This window comes from Pongo abelii, chromosome 15 (assembly GCF_028885655.2).
Source record: "Pongo abelii isolate AG06213 chromosome 15, NHGRI_mPonAbe1-v2.0_pri, whole genome shotgun sequence".
In the NCBI taxonomy this organism is placed as follows: Eukaryota; Metazoa; Chordata; class Mammalia; order Primates; family Hominidae; genus Pongo; species Pongo abelii.
In genome coordinates, this window is record NC_072000.2 from 104,787,237 (window position 1) to 104,807,562 (window position 20,326).

The 20,326-nt window shown below is 48.1% G+C and overlaps 3 protein-coding genes across 9 annotated transcripts in view; 2 read left to right on the forward strand and 1 right to left on the reverse strand.

Annotated features, from left to right (window-relative positions):
• Nucleotides 1–12,139, reverse strand: part of WARS1 (tryptophanyl-tRNA synthetase 1) — a 39,330-nt gene extending 27,191 nt beyond the window's left edge. The window contains exons 1-3 of one of the 3 annotated variants that reach the window (XM_063715136.1): nucleotides 11,855–11,933; nucleotides 10,830–10,897; nucleotides 4,659–4,809 (exon numbers count right to left, since the gene is read on the reverse strand). In XM_063715136.1, coding sequence (XP_063571206.1) covers nucleotides 4,659–4,760 — 102 coding nt within the window. In that variant the 5' untranslated portion in view covers nucleotides 4,761–4,809; nucleotides 10,830–10,897; nucleotides 11,855–11,933. 3 annotated transcript variants of the gene reach the window in all.
• On the forward strand, nucleotides 2,170–2,508 carry LOC100447369 (NADH dehydrogenase [ubiquinone] 1 beta subcomplex subunit 3-like). The gene has a single exon (XM_054530543.2). The coding sequence runs from the start codon at nucleotides 2,209–2,211 to the stop codon at nucleotides 2,500–2,502; it is 294 nt and encodes a 97-aa protein (XP_054386518.1). The 5' UTR covers nucleotides 2,170–2,208; the 3' UTR covers nucleotides 2,503–2,508.
• WDR25 (WD repeat domain 25) overlaps nucleotides 11,985–20,326 on the forward strand; it is a 154,526-nt gene continuing 146,184 nt past the window's right edge. Inside the window, exons 1-2 of one of the 5 annotated variants that reach the window (XM_024231334.3) lie at nucleotides 11,985–12,090; nucleotides 16,183–17,019. In XM_024231334.3, the coding sequence (XP_024087102.1) occupies nucleotides 16,198–17,019 (822 nt within the window). In that variant the 5' untranslated portion in view covers nucleotides 11,985–12,090; nucleotides 16,183–16,197. Of the gene's footprint in view, nucleotides 12,405–13,091; nucleotides 13,147–16,182; nucleotides 17,020–20,326 lie in introns of those variants that run through there. The other 4 variants (XM_024231333.3, XM_024231335.3, XM_054530539.2 and 1 more) reach the window with 4 other exon arrangements.

The following is a 20,326-nucleotide window of genomic DNA, read 5'->3' on the forward strand; positions in this document are numbered from 1 at the left end:
AGATAAACGGCAGGCCAAGAAAGAGCTGACGGTGCCCTCTCAGAGAACTGGCGTTCCCAATGTGGCTCAAACTATTTTGCTAAAAGTTAATTTTTCAAATTTCCAAAACATCAAGTGTTTCTACTACCAAGACATTTCAGGGTCAGATACAAATGTACTTCTGAATTTTTCATCACTTAACTCTGGTCTCATTGTGCAACCTCTGATGTCTTCAACGTATGCCAGCCAATTGCATTAGTCAAATAATACACTTGGAAGAGTTATTATAAAATGTATTAAGTTGACTAAAATAATGAACATAACTGCAGTCACTAAGAATTACTAACTAAAAACATTTACTAAATGTTATTCAAATTTAATATTAAATGGACAAAAATACCACTGTCAACTTCCCAAAATGATGGGATTACATAACCCCACTGAGTCTTTTATTTATTTTATAATTTTGCTTTAAAACAACTTGGTTTAATCTTTTGAGCCCTACCTGGTGAGTAAATCTCTTTCTGTAAAAAACTTCTTTTTTTTCTTTGACATTACTTTCTTTCAGTACTATTTGTTTCCTTTAAAATATGAGCTGGGTGCAGTGGCTTGCATCTATAATCCCAGCAACTTGGTAGGCTAAGGTGGGAGCCCAGGAGTTTGAGGGTGCACTGAGCTAGGATTGCACCACTACACTCCAACGTGGAAAGAGCGAGACCCTGTCTCAAAAAATACACACACACACACACACACACACACACACACACACACACGAAAAAAAAAAAAAGGTTTAATCAGGGTCCCAAATAATCAAAGTAAACTACTGGGGAATGTGAGATGGTTGACACCATCTGGTGACAAGCAAGGTGTTTGAAAAGATAACAGATAACAGGAGTTAAAAGTGTTGGAAGTCGGGCCGGGCGTGGTGGCTCACACGTCATCCCAGTACTTTGGGAGGCTGAGGTGAGCAAATCACCTGAAGTCAGGAGTTCAAGATTAGCCTGGCCAACATGGTGAGAACCCTCTCTACTAAAAATACAAAAATTAGCTGGGTGTGGTGGCGGGCGCCTGTAGTCCCAGCTACTTAGGAGGCCAGGTCAGGAGAATCGCTTGAACTCAGGAGGCAGAGGTTGCAGTGAGCCAAGACTGCACCAGTGCACTCCAGCCTGGGCGACAGAGTAAGACAGCCTTAAAAAAAAAAAAAAGAAAGTGATGGAAGTCATGGAGAAGCTGGGGGACCTAGGAGTGGAGTCACCCCAGAAGGAAATGAAATGCTTATGTTCTAGTTAAAGATGCGTATTGATGATACTTCTGAAATCTACTACAACAAAAGCAGAGATCTTTTTTTTTTTTTTAAAGCATAATCCCATAAGGACAAAGGAAACACGAAGAGGGCGAGAGCAACAAGGTTTCAGAAGCTGGAAAGCTGATGAATGACCAGTGCCTAACAGCATGAGAGAAAAACAAATGCTAAGACATTGTGGAAATACTGGAATGTGACCATACACTGCTATGGAATAGTCCAAAAGTTCAGGCCTTAGTGACCTTGGGCACTTACAGGAGTTGGGGGGGAAAGCGGGTTATGAAAACACGAGTGCTGGTTGAAGTCTCTTCAAGAAGCAGTTACTGAGAATCCCTCTCCCCTCGGCCAAGGGAGTGTCACAGTTTCCCCTCCATTCCAAGGTTTCATGTCAAGAGAGGACAGAGTTACAGGTGCCTAGACTGGGGGCAATCTGCACAGTTGGGGCACCGGCAGCACACAGAGAATAGGGAGCTTCAGGGAAGGATCCCACAGCCCAGCCCTTCTCTCCCACTCAGCCGTAGAACTCTGGCAGTGGGACTCACCCCCTCTGAACAGTGGACTGGGGGAGCTTTCTCTGGGGAATCTCACTTAACTTTAAAGAAAAGATCTAAAGACCTTGACACAAAAGATTCCCCAACAAAAGAGGAGCAGCCTGATCACTCTCCAGGAAGTGGAACCTGTGTTGATAAGCTCCTCCCCAATGAAGAGTGCATCCAGCAGCTTTTAGTGCACCCCCCAAAACACCAGCAAACAGCCAAGAAACACCAAACAGTTGAGAATTGCCTCTTATATGAAAGGCAGGTAGAAAACAGATTAAGATGGAAGAAACTGAGATTATAAAGGATGTAGAGGACATATGGAAAACTACCATTAAGATCTCAGAGAGACAGAGTTGAGTGTCCTGAGAGGTCAGATTGCTGTCAGACATGGCCCATAGACATGGACATGAGCATGGACATCGTAAAATGGAACTTCCAGATTACAGACAATGGAAGATAGAAGGGACACCATTACAAACTATCCAGAAGAAGCTGGCTGCAAAAGGGCTAAGGGATCCATGGGGCCGCAATGAAGCTTGGAGATACATGGGTGGCTTTGCAAAGAGGGTTTCCTTTTTTGATGTATTGTTTAAAGGATTCTGGGGATTTGCTGCATTTGTGGTAGCTGTAGGAGCTGAATATTACCTGGAGTCCCTGAATAAAGATAAGAAGCATCACTGAAGATAATACCTGGAAATACCATAGTGGTTTCTTAACTCTCCAAAATAAGATTTCTTCACTGTAGCCTACTCGTCTGGTTTGTCCCTTACAGAATATTAGTAAGATTTAATAAAGTAAAATAAAATATTAAAAAAAAAGATCTCAGAGAGAAAAGGGTGGTACTGTATCTACGAGTCAGGGCAGAGTGCTGTGAGGAAACTTCAGGGAGCATACATGCTCCTGGAAGTTAAAAATGACAGCAGAAATGGAAAACAATAGGAGGGTTAGAAAATCAGAGAAACAGTCTCTGAATTAAAAAAAAAAAAAGTCTGTGAAGAGAGAAAACAGAAGAGATCAAAGAAATCATGAGTTCTGAGAATTAACAGTCATGAGTTTCTAGTCTAAAAGGCAGGCTGCGTGTGGTGGCTCACGCTTGTAATCCCAGCATTTTTGGAGGCCGAGGCGGGTAGATCATGAGGTCGGGAGTCTGAGACCAGCCTGGCCAATATAGCGAAACACCGTCTCTACTAAAAATACAAAAATTAGCCAGGTATGGTGGCGGGCGCCTGTAATCTCAGCTACTTGGGAGGCTAAGACAGGAGAACTGCTTGAACCCAGGAGGCGGAGGTTGCAGTGAGTCGAGATTGTGCCACTGCACTCCAGCCAGGGTGAAAGAGCGAGATTCCATCTCGGGGGGTAGCGGGGGGGGGCAAAAAAACAACAAAAAAAAAGAAGGCATACTGAACCCGCATCCCATGAAATTTCAGAACACTGGAACAAAGAAGATCCTGCTAACTTCCAAAAAGAAAAAACAAAGGAATGGCAACTGACTTCTCTGCAGCAAGCTCAGAAGCTAGGTGCCAATAGAGCAATGGCTTCAGCATTTCCAGGGGCAATCACTTCCATGCTAGAACCCTACACCCAGCCCGGCTATCAATCATGTTTTAGGTAAAATAAATACACTTTCAGATGGGCAAGATCCCCCCAGAAATATTTCCTTTGCAATACTTTTTTTCAGAACAATTGGAAGATTTGCTCTGCCCAAAGAGTAAAGCAAAGAGGAATAAGACGCAGGAGCAGGAAACGGGGCACCCAATCGACAGGGGTGAAAGAAACCCCTGGGTCAACAGTGAAGAAAGATGCCAAGATTGGCAGTGTAGGAGGCAAGAGTCCCCAGTCCAGAGGGACGCAGGCAGAAGGGAGAGATCGCCTCAAGAAGATGAACTTGATAGACTAGTTGATGTGTGTTGAAAGAAGATTCACTGGACAGGGAAAGGGCTTGGAGATACATTATCATTAGTATCACTGACATAAAAAAAGTCAAGCGAACAGAAATTAAGACAAATATTAACTCCAGAGAAAACAAAAGCTGGGCAAGAAAGTTAGAGTACTCATTCTATCCGTGATGGTTCAGCTGTCCACGTCTATTTCCATGGTCATAATGTCAGTGTACAGATACTGACCTAACTACAACTGCAATACAGACGGGGAGACTGCCTGGACGGGAAGTGGTTGTGAAGGTACGAATGCTTCATTTCCACCTGAAAGACCCTAACTTGAAAATCAACAAGGAACAATGTAATAAGCAGAATATTTACAGATATGGGGAGTACATAACCAAAAGATCGGCTAAAAGAATTGAGCAGGAAATAGGGAGAGGTGGGCTGGAGGGCCACTGTATTTCACAAAAGCTTTGAGAACCCCTGACTCTTTAGACCACAGGCATCCCAATGTTGATAAAGGGAAAAATACATTTAAAACTATAACCAAGGCTGGTGTGGTGGCTCATGCTGGTAATCCCAGCACTTTGGGAGGCCAAGGTGGACAGATCACCTGAGGTCAGGGGTTTGAGACCAGCCTGACCAACATGGTGAAACCCCCATCTCTACTAAAAATACAAAATTAGCTGGGTGTGGTGGCACATGCCTGTAATCCCAGCTACTTGGGAGGCTGAGGCAGGGGAGTCGCTTGAACCCGGGAGGCAGAGGTTGCAGCAAGCTTAGACTGCACCATTGCACTCCAGCCTGGGAAACAAGAGTGAAATTCCCTCTCAAAAAAAAAAAAATTATAACAGAAACACCTCAGTCATTGAGGAAACCATCTATTCTAGAGTAATACAACCCTACAGACTTGGGAGGCTCAGCTGCCTTCGTGGAGAACCCAGCAAAATCATGTACCTTTGATGCATTTCCCGCTTTGAGGGACCTCACGAGCTCCCCTTGTGTGGCGATGCTGTTGAACAGCTCCAGCGGAGACACACACGGCTCACTGTTGGGCATGTTTGCTATCTCTCAGGAACTACGTTCACAGCCGGCCCGAGATCAAATGCTTTGTTCAGCAGACGAGTCAAGACGGGTGTGGGCGGGGAAGGAGAGAGAGGAAAAACCAGAGGTTAACAAAACATCGCAGCTGTTTTTCCTTTCCTGTATTGAGTCCTTTTTTTCTGAAAAGGTTGTGAGGTGAGTTGCTATAAAGGACATAGATCATATAATAAAAAGAGAGCAGACATTTGGGGCCATGAAGAAGAGGAAAACCAACAAATGCCAATGATGAAGACTAAAGGAGTGGCTAGGATTTACTGACTTAAGGTCTGAATTTACTTGACTAGGAGGGGCCCTCCTAGTCAAGATCAAGTTTGCATCTGGTGATGCCCCTGTGCCCCACCCAGTGCCCAGAACACAGGAGGACTCCTGTTTGCTCAGGGTATAAATACCAATGTGTTTTAATGAACCTAAGTTCATTGCTAAAAACTTTTGGCAAATTACTATTTGATTTTTTTTTTTTTTTTTTGAGATAGAGTCTCACTCTGCCACCCAGGCTGGAGTGCAATGGCGCGATCTCGGCTCACTGCAACCTCCACCTCTGGGGTTCAAGCGATTCTTCTGTCTCAGCCTCCCGAGGTTGCCTGCCACCACGCCCAGCGAAGTTTTGTATTTTTAGTAGAGGGAGGGTTTCACCATGTTGGCCAGGCTGGTCTTGAACTCCTGACCTGAGGTAATCCTCCTACTTCAACCTCCCAAAAGTGTTGGGATTACAGGTGTGAGCCAAGGCACCCATCCTCTATTTGCTGTTTATCTTAATTGCCTTGGGGATGAATTCTTGGGCTTTTGCAGCCATAACTAATATATCGCTGAGCAAATGTCTTCCACTGCTGGTCAGCTGCTCTCAGACAAAGTGAGCTCTGGGGTGGAGGACAGGGCCTTACCTGTCCTAGGTTCCACATGAGGTGAGGACTGTCTCCAGTCTGTCCATTCCACGTGCTGCCTTATTTAACTACAAACCTTTGGAGAAGGTGTGTCTGCACCTCCTATTAGTCATGATTCACTATTACCCTTGCAGAAGGTGGGGACAGGGCAGACACAGACTGTACAGCCATCAAAACCTTCTTGGCTCAATCACTTCCTCTTTCTAAGAGTCAAGTTTCCTAACCTATAAAATGGCGCCACCAGGAACTTCTTCATCTACCCCAGGCTCTTATGAGAACAAAATGAGAAAAAAAGGCATGGTAGAACTTTGTAAACTGTAAAGCAAGATGTAACTACGTTACGACTGCTGTTATTAAATTTCTTGTGCTTCTTAGGATTCCAAAGATTGGCTGAACTCCAGCTTCATTTTAACTTGCTGTAAAACCTTGGAGAAGGAAAATGACAAGGCTAGTGCCTGAGCTGCTAACTTTGAACACCTCTGAAACTGTTATTGTTCTAAGCACCGTATATGTATCAATTCACTTAAGCCTTGCAGCAGTCCTGTGAAATAGATTTGTTATCTCCATTTTATAGATGAGGCACAGAGGGGTTAAAAAAACTTGCCCATGGCTGGGCATGGTGGCTCATACCTGCAATCCTGGCACTTTGGGCAATATAGGGAGACTCTACAAAAAAATGAAAAAAAAAAAAAAAATTAGCTGGGCATGGTGGTGGGCCTGTAATCCCAGCTACTTGGGAGGCTATAGTGGGAGGATCACTTGAGCCCAGGAGTTTGAGGCTTCAGTGAGCTATGTTTGCGCCACTGTACTCCAGCCTGGGTGACAGAGTAAGTAAGACCCTGTCTCTAAAAATAAAAATAAAAATAAAATAAAATAAAACTTGCCCACGTTAACATCACAAGGAAATGGCAGAGATGCGCTATAGACTCTAGTAGTTTGACTCTAGAGCCTACACTTTCAACCATTATCTTACAAATGACTTATCTTTATGAACAAAACATATACGTTTGTGGTGTCATTTATTTTACTCTATACTATCCATTTGCTAAATATTTGCTTTAAAAGTATGTAAATTGGTCGGGTATGGTGGCTCACGCCTATAATCCCAGCACTTTGGGAGGTTGAGGTGGGTGGATCACCTGAGGTCAGGAGTTTGAGACCAGTCTGGCCAACATGGTGAAACCCCACCTCAACTAAAAATACAGAAAAATTAGCTGGGCATGGTGGCGCACATCTGTAGTTCCAGATACTTGGGAGGCTGAGGTGAGAGAATTGCTTGAAACCGGGAGGTTGAGGTTTCAGTGAGCTGAGATCACGCCACTGCACTCCAGCCTGGGTGACAGAAAGGTTCTGTCTCAAAAAAAAAAAAAAAAAAAAAGTAGGCCAGCTGTGGTGGCTCATGCCTGTAATCCCAGCACTTTGGGAGGCCAAGGAGGGTGGATCACTTGAGGTCAGGAGTTCGAGACCAGCAAGGCCCACATGGTGAAATCCCATCTTTACTAAAAATACAAAAATTAGCCGGGCATGGTGGCATGAACCTGTAGTCCCAGCTACTTGGGAGGCTGAGGCACGAGAATCACTTGAACCTGGGAGGCAGAGGTTGCAGTGAGCTGAGACCATGCCACTGCATTCCAACCTGGGCAACAGAGAGAGACTGTCTCAAAACAAAAAAAATTCCAAAAAGTATGTAAATCACGGGCGCTGTGAGTGGTGGCTCACAACTGCAATCCAAGTGCTTTGGGAGGCAGAGGCGATTGCTTGAGCTCAGGAGTTCAAGAGCAGCTTGGGTAATGTCAGGCCTCTGAGCCCAAGCTAAGCCATCATATCGCCTGTGACCTGCACATACACATCCAGATGGCCGGTTCCTGCCTTAACTGATGACATTACGTTGTGAAATTCCTTCTCCTTGCTCATCCTGGCTCAAAAGCTCCCCTGCTGAGCACCCTGTGACCGCCCCTCCACCCCTGCCCACCAGAGAACAACCCCCTTTGACCATAATTTTCCTTTACCTACCCAAATCCTATAAAACGGCCCCACTATCTCCCTTCCATGACTCTCTTTTTGGACTCAGCCCGCCTGCACCCAGGTGAAATAAACAACCTTGTTGCTCACACAAACCCTGTTTGGTGGTCTCTTCACACAGACACAAGTGACACGAGTGAAAGGTAACATGGATAGTGAGACCCTGTCTCTCCAAAAAATTTTTATACAATAAAAAAACAAAAATTGAAAAAAAAGTATGTAAATAAAAATTTATTTAATTCAATGAAACTATAATACTGAAAACCAGGACAGGACAGCAGCCAGTTTCTTTCTCCTCCTTGATGAGAATCACCTCAATTCCCAGAAAGGGAGGTTTGGTGAGATAACTGACTCAGATAAGAAAGCATCCAGTTTAGGGAGGAATGCGAGAGTACCCTCTGCCTAGGGCTAGAGAGAACTCTCAGGCTCTCCCATTCCCTCCCCAGCAACAAGCTGAGCAAATCAGTCGAAATCCATTTCTCTCTAAGGTCTTTGCCCATATCAAATAACGATCAAACTCATGAAAATTACTTCTAGCCACAAATCATCAATCATCATGTCTAGAAACCTATCCTGAATTCTCCCAACTCTCAAAGCTGGGTGTTACTCTATGTGCCCTGCAATAGCAGACAAGAGGCTGACAGCTCCATTGCCAGGGAGTAGCTAAGCCAGAATCTGATTCCCAAGCCCCCTTGCTCATGTGTTCTCTCAGAATCCCTGCTGCTCCCTGCTGCCTGCCTGCCTGCCTGAAATGTCTCACACCCTTCTCTGCCTGAACTCTGCTGATTGATTATCTTTCCAATTTGAACCTCAGCTCTTCACAGCCTCTCCTGACACCTATGCTTCTGGGAACAAGTTGGTTGCTCCATCCTCTGTGATCCCCAAACACTCCTTTAGTAACTTTATGAAAGCACTCACACTGCAGTTTAGTTATTCATGTCTTCCCCAGCAGACAGCAAAGGTAAGCACTGGGTTTATTCTTCCGTGTACTTCTAGTACCTGGCACACAGCTTATCAACAAATATTTACCTAATGAATGAATCTCCTTAGTCATCTAGTTCAACTTTTTCCTCTAAGGTTTATCCTTAGAATGTCTTTACTTGTTCCAGTTGAAGACTGATTCCCCCAGCTGGACTTTAGATGGCCTCTTGTTCAATGTCCTGGTACTGAGTTCAGCCTTCCCAGATCTGCGGAGAGCCAGGCTGGTCTCCAGGTCTCCCAACCCTAGTCTGGTTTCTTCACCCTCTGCTAACATCTGCCCACCATCCTGGTCACTATTTCTGGAATTCCTTTTGGTTTACCCTGTCCTTCCAAAAAATGCGGTGCCCCGCATGGAAGGCAACAAGGCAGGAGCAGTAAGATTTTGAAGTCAATCAAGTATAAAAATTATCCTTAAAAATTCCAGGGGAAAGTGCCAGGTAGAATGCCTGGGTGATCCCAGGACAGACAATCTCCCACTGCAATAGAATAGACAACTGTTTCTTTGCTAGAGGATCAGCTAGATAAACTGGACTTGCATTTAGGGTCCATGTTGCAGGGAAAAACATGTGTCTATAAATATCAGAACTCCATTTAAGAAGCACATGGGAATGAAATTAGACTGAGGAAATAGCAGATGATCATGATCATAAGGCATATACTTTGTGTGGGAATCATCCATACTACTGAAATCTTTGTGTGTGTGTGTGTGTGTGTGTGTGTGATGTAACTTTCTGTGTGGTCAGAGACAAGGAGAATGGAACTACCATCTTCCTCATTTCATGCATTTATCAGTTTACCCCATTTCTTGTGTAAATGTTCTTCTTCCCCCTACCTATCAACATCCTCCTTTATTTCTTTGACTTTCAGAATTGAGTTGAACTTCAGAGGTTTTTCAACTTGGAGTTCATGAACATCTGAAATTGCATTAATGCTTGCAAGTATATTGGTATGTGCATGGTTTTGAGCAGAGTCTCCTGGCTTTCTTACCTTTCCAAAGGAGGCTGAGATGCCAAAAGGTTAAGGACCATTGTCTTCAGTGTTTACCGTATAAATTGCAAATAGGACATTGAGTCTTTGTTAAGAGAAGTAGATTTACCTGTTTAACAAATACTACACTCTGAAACAAAGAAATGCAGTTATAACCAGTGAAGTACTGTATTATCTTCCCTAAACAAAAGTACTGGGCATGTAAAGAGCAAAACTGCCTATTCCACAGCATATCACAGCAGACCTTCAAGGAGAAAGCTAAAAAGGCTCTTGAAAATTAACCCCCAGTTCCCCCTTTTCAAGAACTTGAATCTTGTGCTCATTCTGAAAGTTTCCACTGTTGTGCAGGAGCATAATAGGCACTTAAAGAAACTGGGTATTGTATTGGGATGAGGAGTGGAAAGAATTATAGAACTGTTTAACAGAACAACATGATAAAGACTTGGGTTGCATCAAAATCATCTCACAGAGAAGATCAGGACACACTGATTCTGCAATCTGGGGAAGGGTGGCATCAAGACAGCCAATTCTGGAGCAGCTGAGAAGAGAATGTGACCCAGGAGTGTTTCTGGATTCCTGGAATACCACCAGGAGGTGGAATACCATCCTTTATATCTTGGCCCCAGAGCGTAGGGGGCCACAATATCTTTGGACTGGCAAGTTCCCAGAGGACAAGAAAACGACTTCTTTAGAGCAAGGATTTCTTGACACCTTTTGGGACCCATCATGTTCCATTTTTTTTTTAAACACTAAAAGAAAGATTGCTTTCCCCGCCAAATAACAGAATGAACATTAACTTAAAAGGCAAATACATTAATTTATATGAAGCCAGGCACTAGACACTTTTGGGTGTCACAATAAGAATGACACAATAAGAATGTTGAGCACAGAAGGAGGCTGCATCAGTGAAAACTATGACAGACAGCATGACGGTGCTGAGAGGCAAGCTACGGATCCAAGCCTGCGACTGCTCAGCCAGGATCTCTGCTCCCCATGGGAGCAGTGAATCACCTGAACTTTGGGTCAGTGGAAGAAGTAAAATGCATAACATCCTAATCCTAAGACACAAGTCCTGACCCCCTAAACCAAGGTTTTCAGTACTTTGGTAAAAACACTAACAAGCTCTAAGCCTGGCAAAGATGGCAATACATACCCAGGTTGTGGAAGACACTGCAGAGGCGGCCACTGGTCACGCTGGGCAGTTGAGCTGCTGAGAATGCCCTGCCCAGCCAGAAATGGTCTTTAATACTCTTCCCCTCTTTCTTTCAGTTTCCCTTTAAAGAGCTTTAATACTCTTCCCCTCTTTCTTTCAGTTTCCCTTCTGAAAAAAGAGGCTTTTGTCTTTCTTTTGTTCTCCCCACCCTGCATTCAGCTAAGGGTTTCTTATAAATCACCTAGATTCTCAGAAACACTTGAGCTCTTGACCAACCTTCTTGATGAGACTGTCCAATCAGGGGTGGGTTGCCTGGGGCCAGGTTGAGACCAATGAAACCCTCTTGAGAATCGAGCCATTAGCTGGTCATTGCATCACTCACCCCTCAACCCCCGCTGGCCTCCAAATAACCTCCCCACCCTCTTCCCGTTCCCCACCCTCAGCGTCAGTGTGACTGATTTTGTGTAGTCGTGGGCGGTGGAAAGAGAAACTGTAAATTCCCCGCATTTGTTCATCGAGGCGGCACAGTGTAGTGGAAAGATCAGGAGTTCTGGGGTCACAGACGCCTGGGTTTCAATCCCAGCTTGGACTTATTCGAAACCTTGGGCAAGGGTCACATTACTTTTCTGCTTCCCCTTCGGTTTCCTCATCTGTGGAATGGGCATGGAGAAGCCTGCTAACATTACCGTTGAGGGGACTAAGTGCAACACTACGCAAAGCCTCTGGCACATGGCAGGCGCTAAATAAAAATGGGGGCCTCTCTCCTCGGGAAAAGCGAAGAGGTGGAGACGATGAAGGGTGCCAGTGGGAAAGGGAGACGGGGTGGGTCGGCGGCGCTCAGAGGAAAGGGACGAGGGGTCGGTGGCAGGCTCCGCGCCCCTCACGGTGCTAGAACGCGGCGGGCAGCAAGCCGGGCTCTGAGGATACTCCCGGGAGGGCCAGGCCGCTGGGCGCCGCGCCAGCGTCCCTCCATCACTCCCTCCCTTGTTCCCTCACTCCACCCCGGCCTTACTCCCCTCGCTTACCCTGCCCAGCCGGGCCCGTCAGCGCTCCCGGCTCAGCAACGGGTTGTCTCCTGGGCGTCCGTGGAAACGCCGTCCGGACGGAACAACTTCCGGCCCGACGGCGCCATCATTGGCTGTTCGCGCGGGGGCGGGGCAGAGGCCGCCACTGATTGGCTGGCGGCCCCGGCACCGCGTCGGAACGTGACTGGATGGTGGTGTACTGGCCGGTCTGCCTCCGGGAGAACCGAGCGCTTCCGGTGCGTGTGGTGAGCGGCGGGCCCCGGGCTGGAGGGGCCGGGACTGGGCAGCGCCCAAAGCGCCCCGCGCCTCTTAACGCGGTCTCTCATAGCCGCTCGCCTTCCTTTCACTTCCTGTTCCTTCAGAAAGTGCTGTGCCTTGGACCAACCTTACTTCTTACTATTGACAGCTCAGCTAACTCCTATTCATCCTTCAAAGCCCATCTCTGGTCGTATCTTGTTTGTTGCTTTCATCGCTCTGGGGCCTCCGGGGGGATCTGTGTTTTGTGTTTGATTTCCACCCACACCAGACCCAGCATAGGGCTTGACAAAGAGTACGTAATCAGGAAATGTTTGTTGAATGGGAATATCCTATTTCTTTTACTTCCTCAGCATCTCCCCCTCCCTTTTTGTTTGCGTTCCAGAAATATTTTTAGACGCTGGGCATTGAATAGTGAACAAAACACAGAAAGTCCTGCCCTCGTGGGGCTGACATGCTGATAGTGACTGTCAGAGTCACTGGCTCCTTCCTTAGACTCTTCTCCAGTGTCCCTGCCTTCCCTTCCATCTGACTGTCTGTTCCTCTTCGTTTAATCCCTCATCTCCTTCCAGAGGGAGCACGGGCACCCTGGTGGTGGGAATCTGGGTGCATGGTGGGTGGTGCCTGGGCAGAGGAGTTGAGAGTGGCCTCGGGACCAGGCTTAGCATTTAGAGAACAGAAATGCCAAATTATTTGCAGCGCACGGTTCCATTAGTTTATAATTAGTCTTTCATATTATATTAGTTCCATCCGAGATGAGCTGGCTGGCTGGCTTTAGAAGTTGTTGTTGCTGTTGTTGTTTTTTGAGACGAAGTCTCGCTCTGTAGCCCAGGCTGGAGTGCAGTGGCGTGATCTCCACTCACCGCAACCTCCGCCTCCCGAGTTCAAGCAATTCTGCGGCCTCAGCCTCCAGAGTAGCTGGGATTACAGGCGCGCGCCACTGCACCCGGCTAATTTTTTTTTTTTTTTTTTTGTATTTTTAGTAGAGACGGGGTTTCACCATGTTGGCCAGGCTGGTCTTGAACTCCCGACCTCAGGTAATCCGCCCTCCTCGGCCTCCCAAAGTGCTAGGATTACAGGCGTGAGCCACCGCGCCCGATCGTTTTATTTAAACTCTGGCTTTGCGTGTGGAAGTTGTTACCTGCCTGGAATGGGCTGCGAACGGGGGCGGCGTTACTAGAGGAGGCTGACTACAGACATTTATGGAATGATGACCTGACTTGTAGACCAGTGGAACCCTCAAGCGAATGGTGCCCCTTGGGGGAAAGGTGTGGAAGAGGTTGGGTGGTTGATTCCAGGGGACATTGAAACCCATTGTCTAGAAGAAGAGATGGGTAATAGGCTGTCTGGAATGACTTAGCAAAGGACTTGGAGGGAATCTGTTGATGCTGTCCTGACTCCACCTGTTGGGGGATGGAGGCGGAGCTTGGCGTGTTTGATTAAGGTTGGGTGCACTGGGTTTTCTTGGAAGTTGGTCTATTGCCTGAGCGTTCTGTGCTGTTCCACCGCGCCCTCTGCTGTCCTAGGAGTGCCTAGCACCCTTCTTTTTCTCTGGATTATGCTTGGTGCTAAAGCACAGAAGTAAAACATGACCAAAGCACTTCTTTCTGGGAACTAATTGGTAACAATGTATTGTGTATGATGGTTCAGAATTTCAGAAAGATTTTTTTTTTTTGAGACGAAGTTTCACTCTTGTCGCCCAGGCTGGGGTGCAATGGTGCGATCTTGGCTCACTGCAACCTCTGCCTCCCGGGTTTAAATGATTCTCCTGCCTCAGCCTCCCGAGTAGCTGGGATTACAGGCGTGTGCCACCATGCCCGGCTAATTTTTGTATTTTAGTAGAGACAGGGTTTCACCATGTTGGCCAGGCTGGTCTTGAACTCGACCTCAGGTGATCCGCACACCTCGGCCTCCCAAAGTGCTGGGATTACAGGCATGAGCCACTATGCCCTGCCCAGAAAGAATTTTTTTTTAACAAGTAGAAATTCATTGCAGCGTGAATCTGTGTGTTGGGAGTGAAACGGGTGGATTTAGATCATGCCCTCAGAATTGCTCCCTGCGCACTTGAGTAGACGGATACCTCAGGACCTTAGCCCTGTGCTGTGGGCCCATCTCTCCAGCTGGCTGCTACAGAGATGGGATATCTGGGGAAAGAATGTTCCAAGCAGAGAGAAAAGAGGGAAGGGCTGGAGCACAGGGAAAGGGTGCAGGGGAAAGTGGCAGGCCTTTTCCGCCATGGATCCTGGACATCTTTTGATTTCAGTATTTTCAGACCTAACCTCATTCATGATGATGAGCATATGTTCTCACTCGTTGCTAATAAGCAGTGCAGCAGGTTTTCTTTATACATTTATCTTCATGGATTTATACATCTAGCAAACATATGCTAGTATTTGTGTAGGATAGAGTTCTACAGTGGGGTTGCTGGGGTGAAAATGATGTGTTTAAACTTGTAACACATATGACCAAAATCGACCTTCCAAAGGCATTTTTAAAGTCCTGTCTCTTTCTCTGTAGGCATTGTCTCTTCAGGTTTTCTTTTTCTTTTCTTTTTTTTTTTTTGAGATGGAGTCTTGCTCTGTCACTCAGGCTAGAGTGCAGTAGCATGATCTCAGCTCACTGCAACCTCCACCTCCCGGGTTCAAGCAATTCTCCTGTCTCAGCCTCTTGAGTAGCTGGGACTACAGGCACCTGCCACCATGTCCAGCTAATTTTTGTATTTTTAGTAGAGACGGGGCTTCGCCATATTGGTCAGGCTAGTCTTGAACTCCTGACCTCAGGTGATCCACCGGCCTTGGCCTCCCAAAGTGCTGGGATTTCAGGTGTGAGCCATCACGCCCAGCCTAGGTCTTCTTTTATGTCCTTCAATAAAAGTTTTAGTTTTCTTTCCTTTTTTTTTTTTTAAATTTTACTTTTTTGAGACAGAGTCTCACTCTGTCACCCAGGCTGGAGTGTAGTGGCACAATCTCGGTTCACTGCAACTTCCGCCTCCTGGGTTCAAGTGATTCTCCTGCTTCAGCCTCCTGAGTAGCTGGGACTACAGGTGCGTGCCACCACGCCTGGCTAATTTTTGTATTTTTAGTAGAGATGGGGTTTCACTATGTTGGCCAGGCTGGTCTCGAACTCCTCACCTCAAGTGATCCGCCCACCTCAGCTTCCCAAAGTGCTGGGATTACAGGCATGAGCCATCACACCCAGCGCTTTTTTCTTTTCTTTTTTTTTTTTTTTTTTTTGAGATGGAGTCTCCCTCTGTCACCCAGGCTGGAGTGCAGTGGTGCAATCTCAGGTCATTGCAACCTCCACCTCCCGGGTTCAAGAGATTCTCCTGCCTCAGCCTCCCAAGTAGCTGGGATTACAGTTGTGTGCCACCAGGCCTGGCTCATTTTTGTATTTTTACTTAAGATGGGGTGTCACTATGTTGGCCAGGCTGGTCTCGAACTCTTCACCTCAAGTGATCTGCCCACCTCAGCCTCCCAAAATGCTGGGATTACAGGTGTGAGCCACTGCACCCAGTCTTAGTTTTCTTCATGTAGGTCTTGCTTATTTTTTATAGATTTACCCCCAGCTATTCCATAGTTTTAATTTCAAAAATTTTATCTTCTAACTAATTGGGCCTGATATGTAGAAAAGCCTTTTTTTTTTGTATTTATTCTTTTTCTTTCTTTTTTTTTTTTTGAGTCAGAGTCTCGCTCTTGTTGACCAGGCTGGAGTGCAGTGGCACAATTTCTGCTCACTGCAACCTCCGCCTCCCAGGTTCAAGCGATCTCCTGCCTCAGCCTCCCGAGTAGCTGGGACTACAGGAACCTGCTACCCTGCCTCGCTACTTTTTGTATTTTTAGTAGAGACGGGGTTTCACCATGTTGGCCAGGCTGGTCTCGAACTCCTGATCTCAGGTGATCCACCCACCTCGGCCTCCTGAAGTGCTGGGATTACAGGCGTGAGCCACCGCGCCTGGCCTGTGTTTATTCTTATGAGTGTTGAGTTGTTGGATTTCCTAGGTGACATGGTTTCTTACAACTACATACATATTCTTCCATGCACATTTTCTGATGCTTGACTTTGTTTGATCTTAGGTGGTTTGGCTTTGAATGACAGCAAGAACTCCATCTTTAATGGCTTCATTGGTAGCGTATGATGATTCGGACTCGGAGGCTGAGACAGAGCCTGCAGGAAGTTTTAATGCCACCGGCCAGATGAAAGACACTTCTGGTGTGGCCAGACCACCTGGGCAGGATTTTGCATCTGGTACACTGGATGTGCCCAAAGCAGGGGCACAGCCCACAAAGCATGGCTCCTGTGAAGACCCAGGGGGCCATCGCCTTCCATTGGCTCAGCTTGGGAGAAGTGATCGGGGATCTTGCCCCAGCCAGAGGCTACAGTGGCCTGGGAAGGAGCCTCAAGTCACCTTCCCCATCAAAGAGCCTTCTTGTTCTTCTCTGTGGACGAGCCATGTTCCAGCCAGCCACATGCCCCTGGCAGCTGCCCGCTTTAAGCAAGTAAAACTCTCCAGGAACTTTCCCAAGTCATCTTTCCGTGCTCAAAGTGAGTCTGAAACCGTAGGTAAAAACGGCAGCTCTTTTCAGAAGAAAAAGTGTGAGGACTGTGTGGTACCCTATACTCCCAAAAGACTAAGACAGCTGCAGGCATTAAGCACAGAAACAGGCAAGGGTAAAGAGGTGGAGCCACAGGGCCCCCCCGCAGGGCGTGCCCCAGCCCCTCTCTATGTGGGCCCCGGAGTGTCTGAGTTTATTCAGCCGTATTTGAATAGCCATTATAAAGAAACCACAGTTCCCAGGAAAGTGCTTTTCCACCTGAGAGGCCACAGGGGCCCTGTCAACACCATTCAGTGGTGTCCAGTCCTTTCTAAGAGCCACATGCTTCTCTCCACTTCTATGGATAAAACTTTCAAGGTAAGACTTGAATGAAAACTTCTGCTTTCAGATGCTCTTAGGAATACACTGCTGGAGTAATAGTGAAGTGGAGGGAGGTTACAGGCTGAACTTTTTGTGTGTGTGTAGATTTCTGTAATTCTCTTTGTTGCATTCGAGAAAGGGTCATCTGTGGTCAGCCCTGGGTTGTGGGTTCCTCCTGCCCCAACCCTTCCCTGATGCTGCCTTGCTCAGGTCACCAGAGGATACTGTTCCTTATCCCTCTTGGAGGCCGTGAGGGAGGAGGTGAGAGTGATTAGTGGGAGAAGAAAAGCAGGCCCAGGACCAAGCCCTGGGGACTGGGGACATCCTCGGTGACCCTGTGGAGCATTGAGCCATACCAGCTCTGTGCCTGGTGCTGTGCTGGTTTCAGGGGCTGTTGGGAGAGGTAGGTAGACCCAGCCCCTGGTGTCAGAGCTTGCACAGTGAGGCAGGAGCCATGGACAAGTACACAGACTCAACCCTGAGCCGTGAGGACGGCCCCCAGTAGGACACACAGGTGCTCTGGGAGCCCAACGGGAGGGTTACCAGCCCAGCCCGGGAGGGTTCGGCGAAGGCCTCCTGAGGAAGGGGAAGGTTCGCTTGGGGATGGGGGCAGAAGGGCGTGCTTGGCTGCAGGAGCCCTGTGTATGTGTTGGCTCCAAGCATGAGGGCCTGGGAGCTGGCTTCAAGCATGTGTGGGTGAGGGACTTGAGGCTGGGGAAGCAAGGTCAGGGAAGGTTGCACGTGCCCTTCTGGGGACTTCTGGTTTTACATGGAAACTCTTTTTTGCATTGTCTTATTTATTTTACAGGCTACTGAAGTGATAGTAATGCAGTCCCCCAGTATGCAGGTACAGTGTGATAGGTCGTTGTGCCCATCTGGGACCTGTCTCTAGCCCTTCAAGCTGTGCACTGCATCCCTCCTCTCTCTCCTCGCAGCTAGCAAAGCACCTGATATGTAGCGTGTGCCAACTAAATGCTAGCTGAACAGAAAGCTCTTGGAAAGGAAATAACTTCGAGGGACCTGGCTTCACATCCAGCTTTGCTTCAGAGTAGCTAGCTGGTCGACCACTGGCTGGCTGCCTTCCTGTGGAGTCTAGTGTCTCATTTGTAAAAGGGCAAAATCATACCTGGGTCATGTGCTCATGTGAGAAAAATGCTGAAAAAGTGCCTTGCACAGAGCCAGGTACCTCACAGGCGCGCAGTAAATGGTGTTTCCCTTGCCCTTGTTTCCTCAGAGTTCTGGAACCAACTTTCCTACATCTTTTCTCTTGCAAATTACATTTTGAGCTTTTCTCCCTCGGAAGCATCTTCTTAAGGGAAGAAAGGAAGCTCCAAGTATAGAGATGTCTTTGAAATGAGCTGAATTGATGGGTGGCGTTTTTAAGTGGCGAACTGAAGTCGTCCTGAAGTGGCATGTCTGTGCTCTTCTCTAGCAAGACTCAGAGTCCTGTGAGAGATAAAGTCATATTCTCTCTTCAGCCTGGAGTTCCAGGATTTTCCACTTAGGTCTTTGGTGCTTTTCCTGCCATTCTGGGGGCTGTGAAGTGTGCGCGGAGGCTTCTGGCATCCCTGGTGTGGATCACAACATGCTGGGATTGATCCTGTGGCCCCGGGGCTTCTCTGCTCTCCTTCCCAAGTCTGCGCTGCAAGGGCTGGAGGGTGGGAAGCCCATCTGGAGGGTTGCTGGTGGGCCTGGGCAGTGTCTGGCTGGCCCTAGAGTTCGAGTGGTGGCCCTTGTCCTCCCTGTGCTCACCTTCCTGTTGAGGCCTTCTTTCCTCCCTGCTTTTCTTGCGCCCCACTCTCTCGAGGGTCCCCTCCCTTTGCTTTCCTGCCTGTTAGGTTCCTGACAGCCGAGGCCCAGCCTGGAAAGTCTGAAAAGCTCCCTGTTGGGTCCACTGAATACGTGTTTAGTGGGCTCTAGCTTTGTGCAACGTCCTGTTTTAGGGGCTAGAGAAATAGCATTGATCAAGACACACAGATCCCCCCACTTGAGAAGCTGGCAGGTTGGCAGGGTGTCTTCATGTCCAGCCTCTCACCTCTGGGCGTCCCTCATGACTGTCCGCTGTTTGAATGTTTTGCTCCCCACTGCTGCCCGGGGGCCCTGGGAGCAGGGCCAGGGGCCTCCCGCCCTTGTCTCTTGTTGCAGGGGTGACTGCAGCCTCGCTTCCTGGGGCAGTGCCATGGTGCAGCGGACGGGCTGGAGTTGGGGTGAACAGTGGCGTCCAAGGCGCCCAGTCTAGGGGCTGGCACGCGGCAGGGGCTGTGTGGAAGATAGCCCTGGCTGTGGGGTGAGTCACTTGAGGGGCACAGGCAATCCTCTCTGAGGGACCCGGAGGGAGAGAGAGGGCAGCCTGGCTGAAGGCAGCACAGGCTGGAGGAGGAGAGGGATGCTATGGGCAGAGATGGGCGGCGTGCCCTTCAGTCAGGGCACTGCCTCCTGGAGAGATGTGGGGACAGCAGGTGTGTCCTGGTGGATGCCTACCTGCCCGCTTACCTTCGGAGTTCTCTCTCCTGATGGTGAGGGGCAGACCTGGGGCCCTGTGGGACTGGCCTCCGCCTGGTGGCATGAAGTGCTCCCTGGGCCCTGCTGGCAGAGTGGCAGCTTGGGTCACTTTTGCCTGGGAAATTTAGATTTCCTAAACAGAAGCATCCCCATGTTAGTTTTTGAGCAGAGAGCACCTGAGTAGAGGCATTGATTTCTGGCCTTGTGGAGTAGACGAATGTGCCAGGCACGGTGCTACTGGGGACGTGGGGGAGAGATGTTTCTGCCCCCATGGAGGGGAAACTGTGAGCAATCAACGAACTGTGACACCTCAAGACCAGAAGAGGGCGCAGCAGGCCCAACTTGGAATGGCAGTGAGGGTGGCTCAGACTGAGGGACTGTGGTAAGAATGCCCTGCTCCTGGGCGATTCAGAGACCTGGTCCATGTCTGTGGGGCTGCCCTGGGTGGGGCCAGGCACCGCAGCTGTGCCCACCTGTCCCGAGGAAACTGTGTATGCTGCAGGTGATGACACTGGCATGGGCCCCTTGGGCTGTCAGGCAGCTTCTGGGGAGCCCCACCCACTGCACTGTGCACCCTGGGTGCCTTCCCAGGGCAGAGCACATTTGCTGTCATGAGGTTGGGCCAGGGTCAGCATGGCTGCTAGGGTTGGCATCTCCTGACCCTCTTTTTTTACTGTGGTGTTGTGAACATTAAGGCTTTTATAAGCCATAGATGCAAACGGTGGGCCAGGGCCCTCTCTATTTTAAGATATTTGACAGTTTTCAGTGATGGGGTTATTTGGCAAATTGGTTTTGGGCAAAT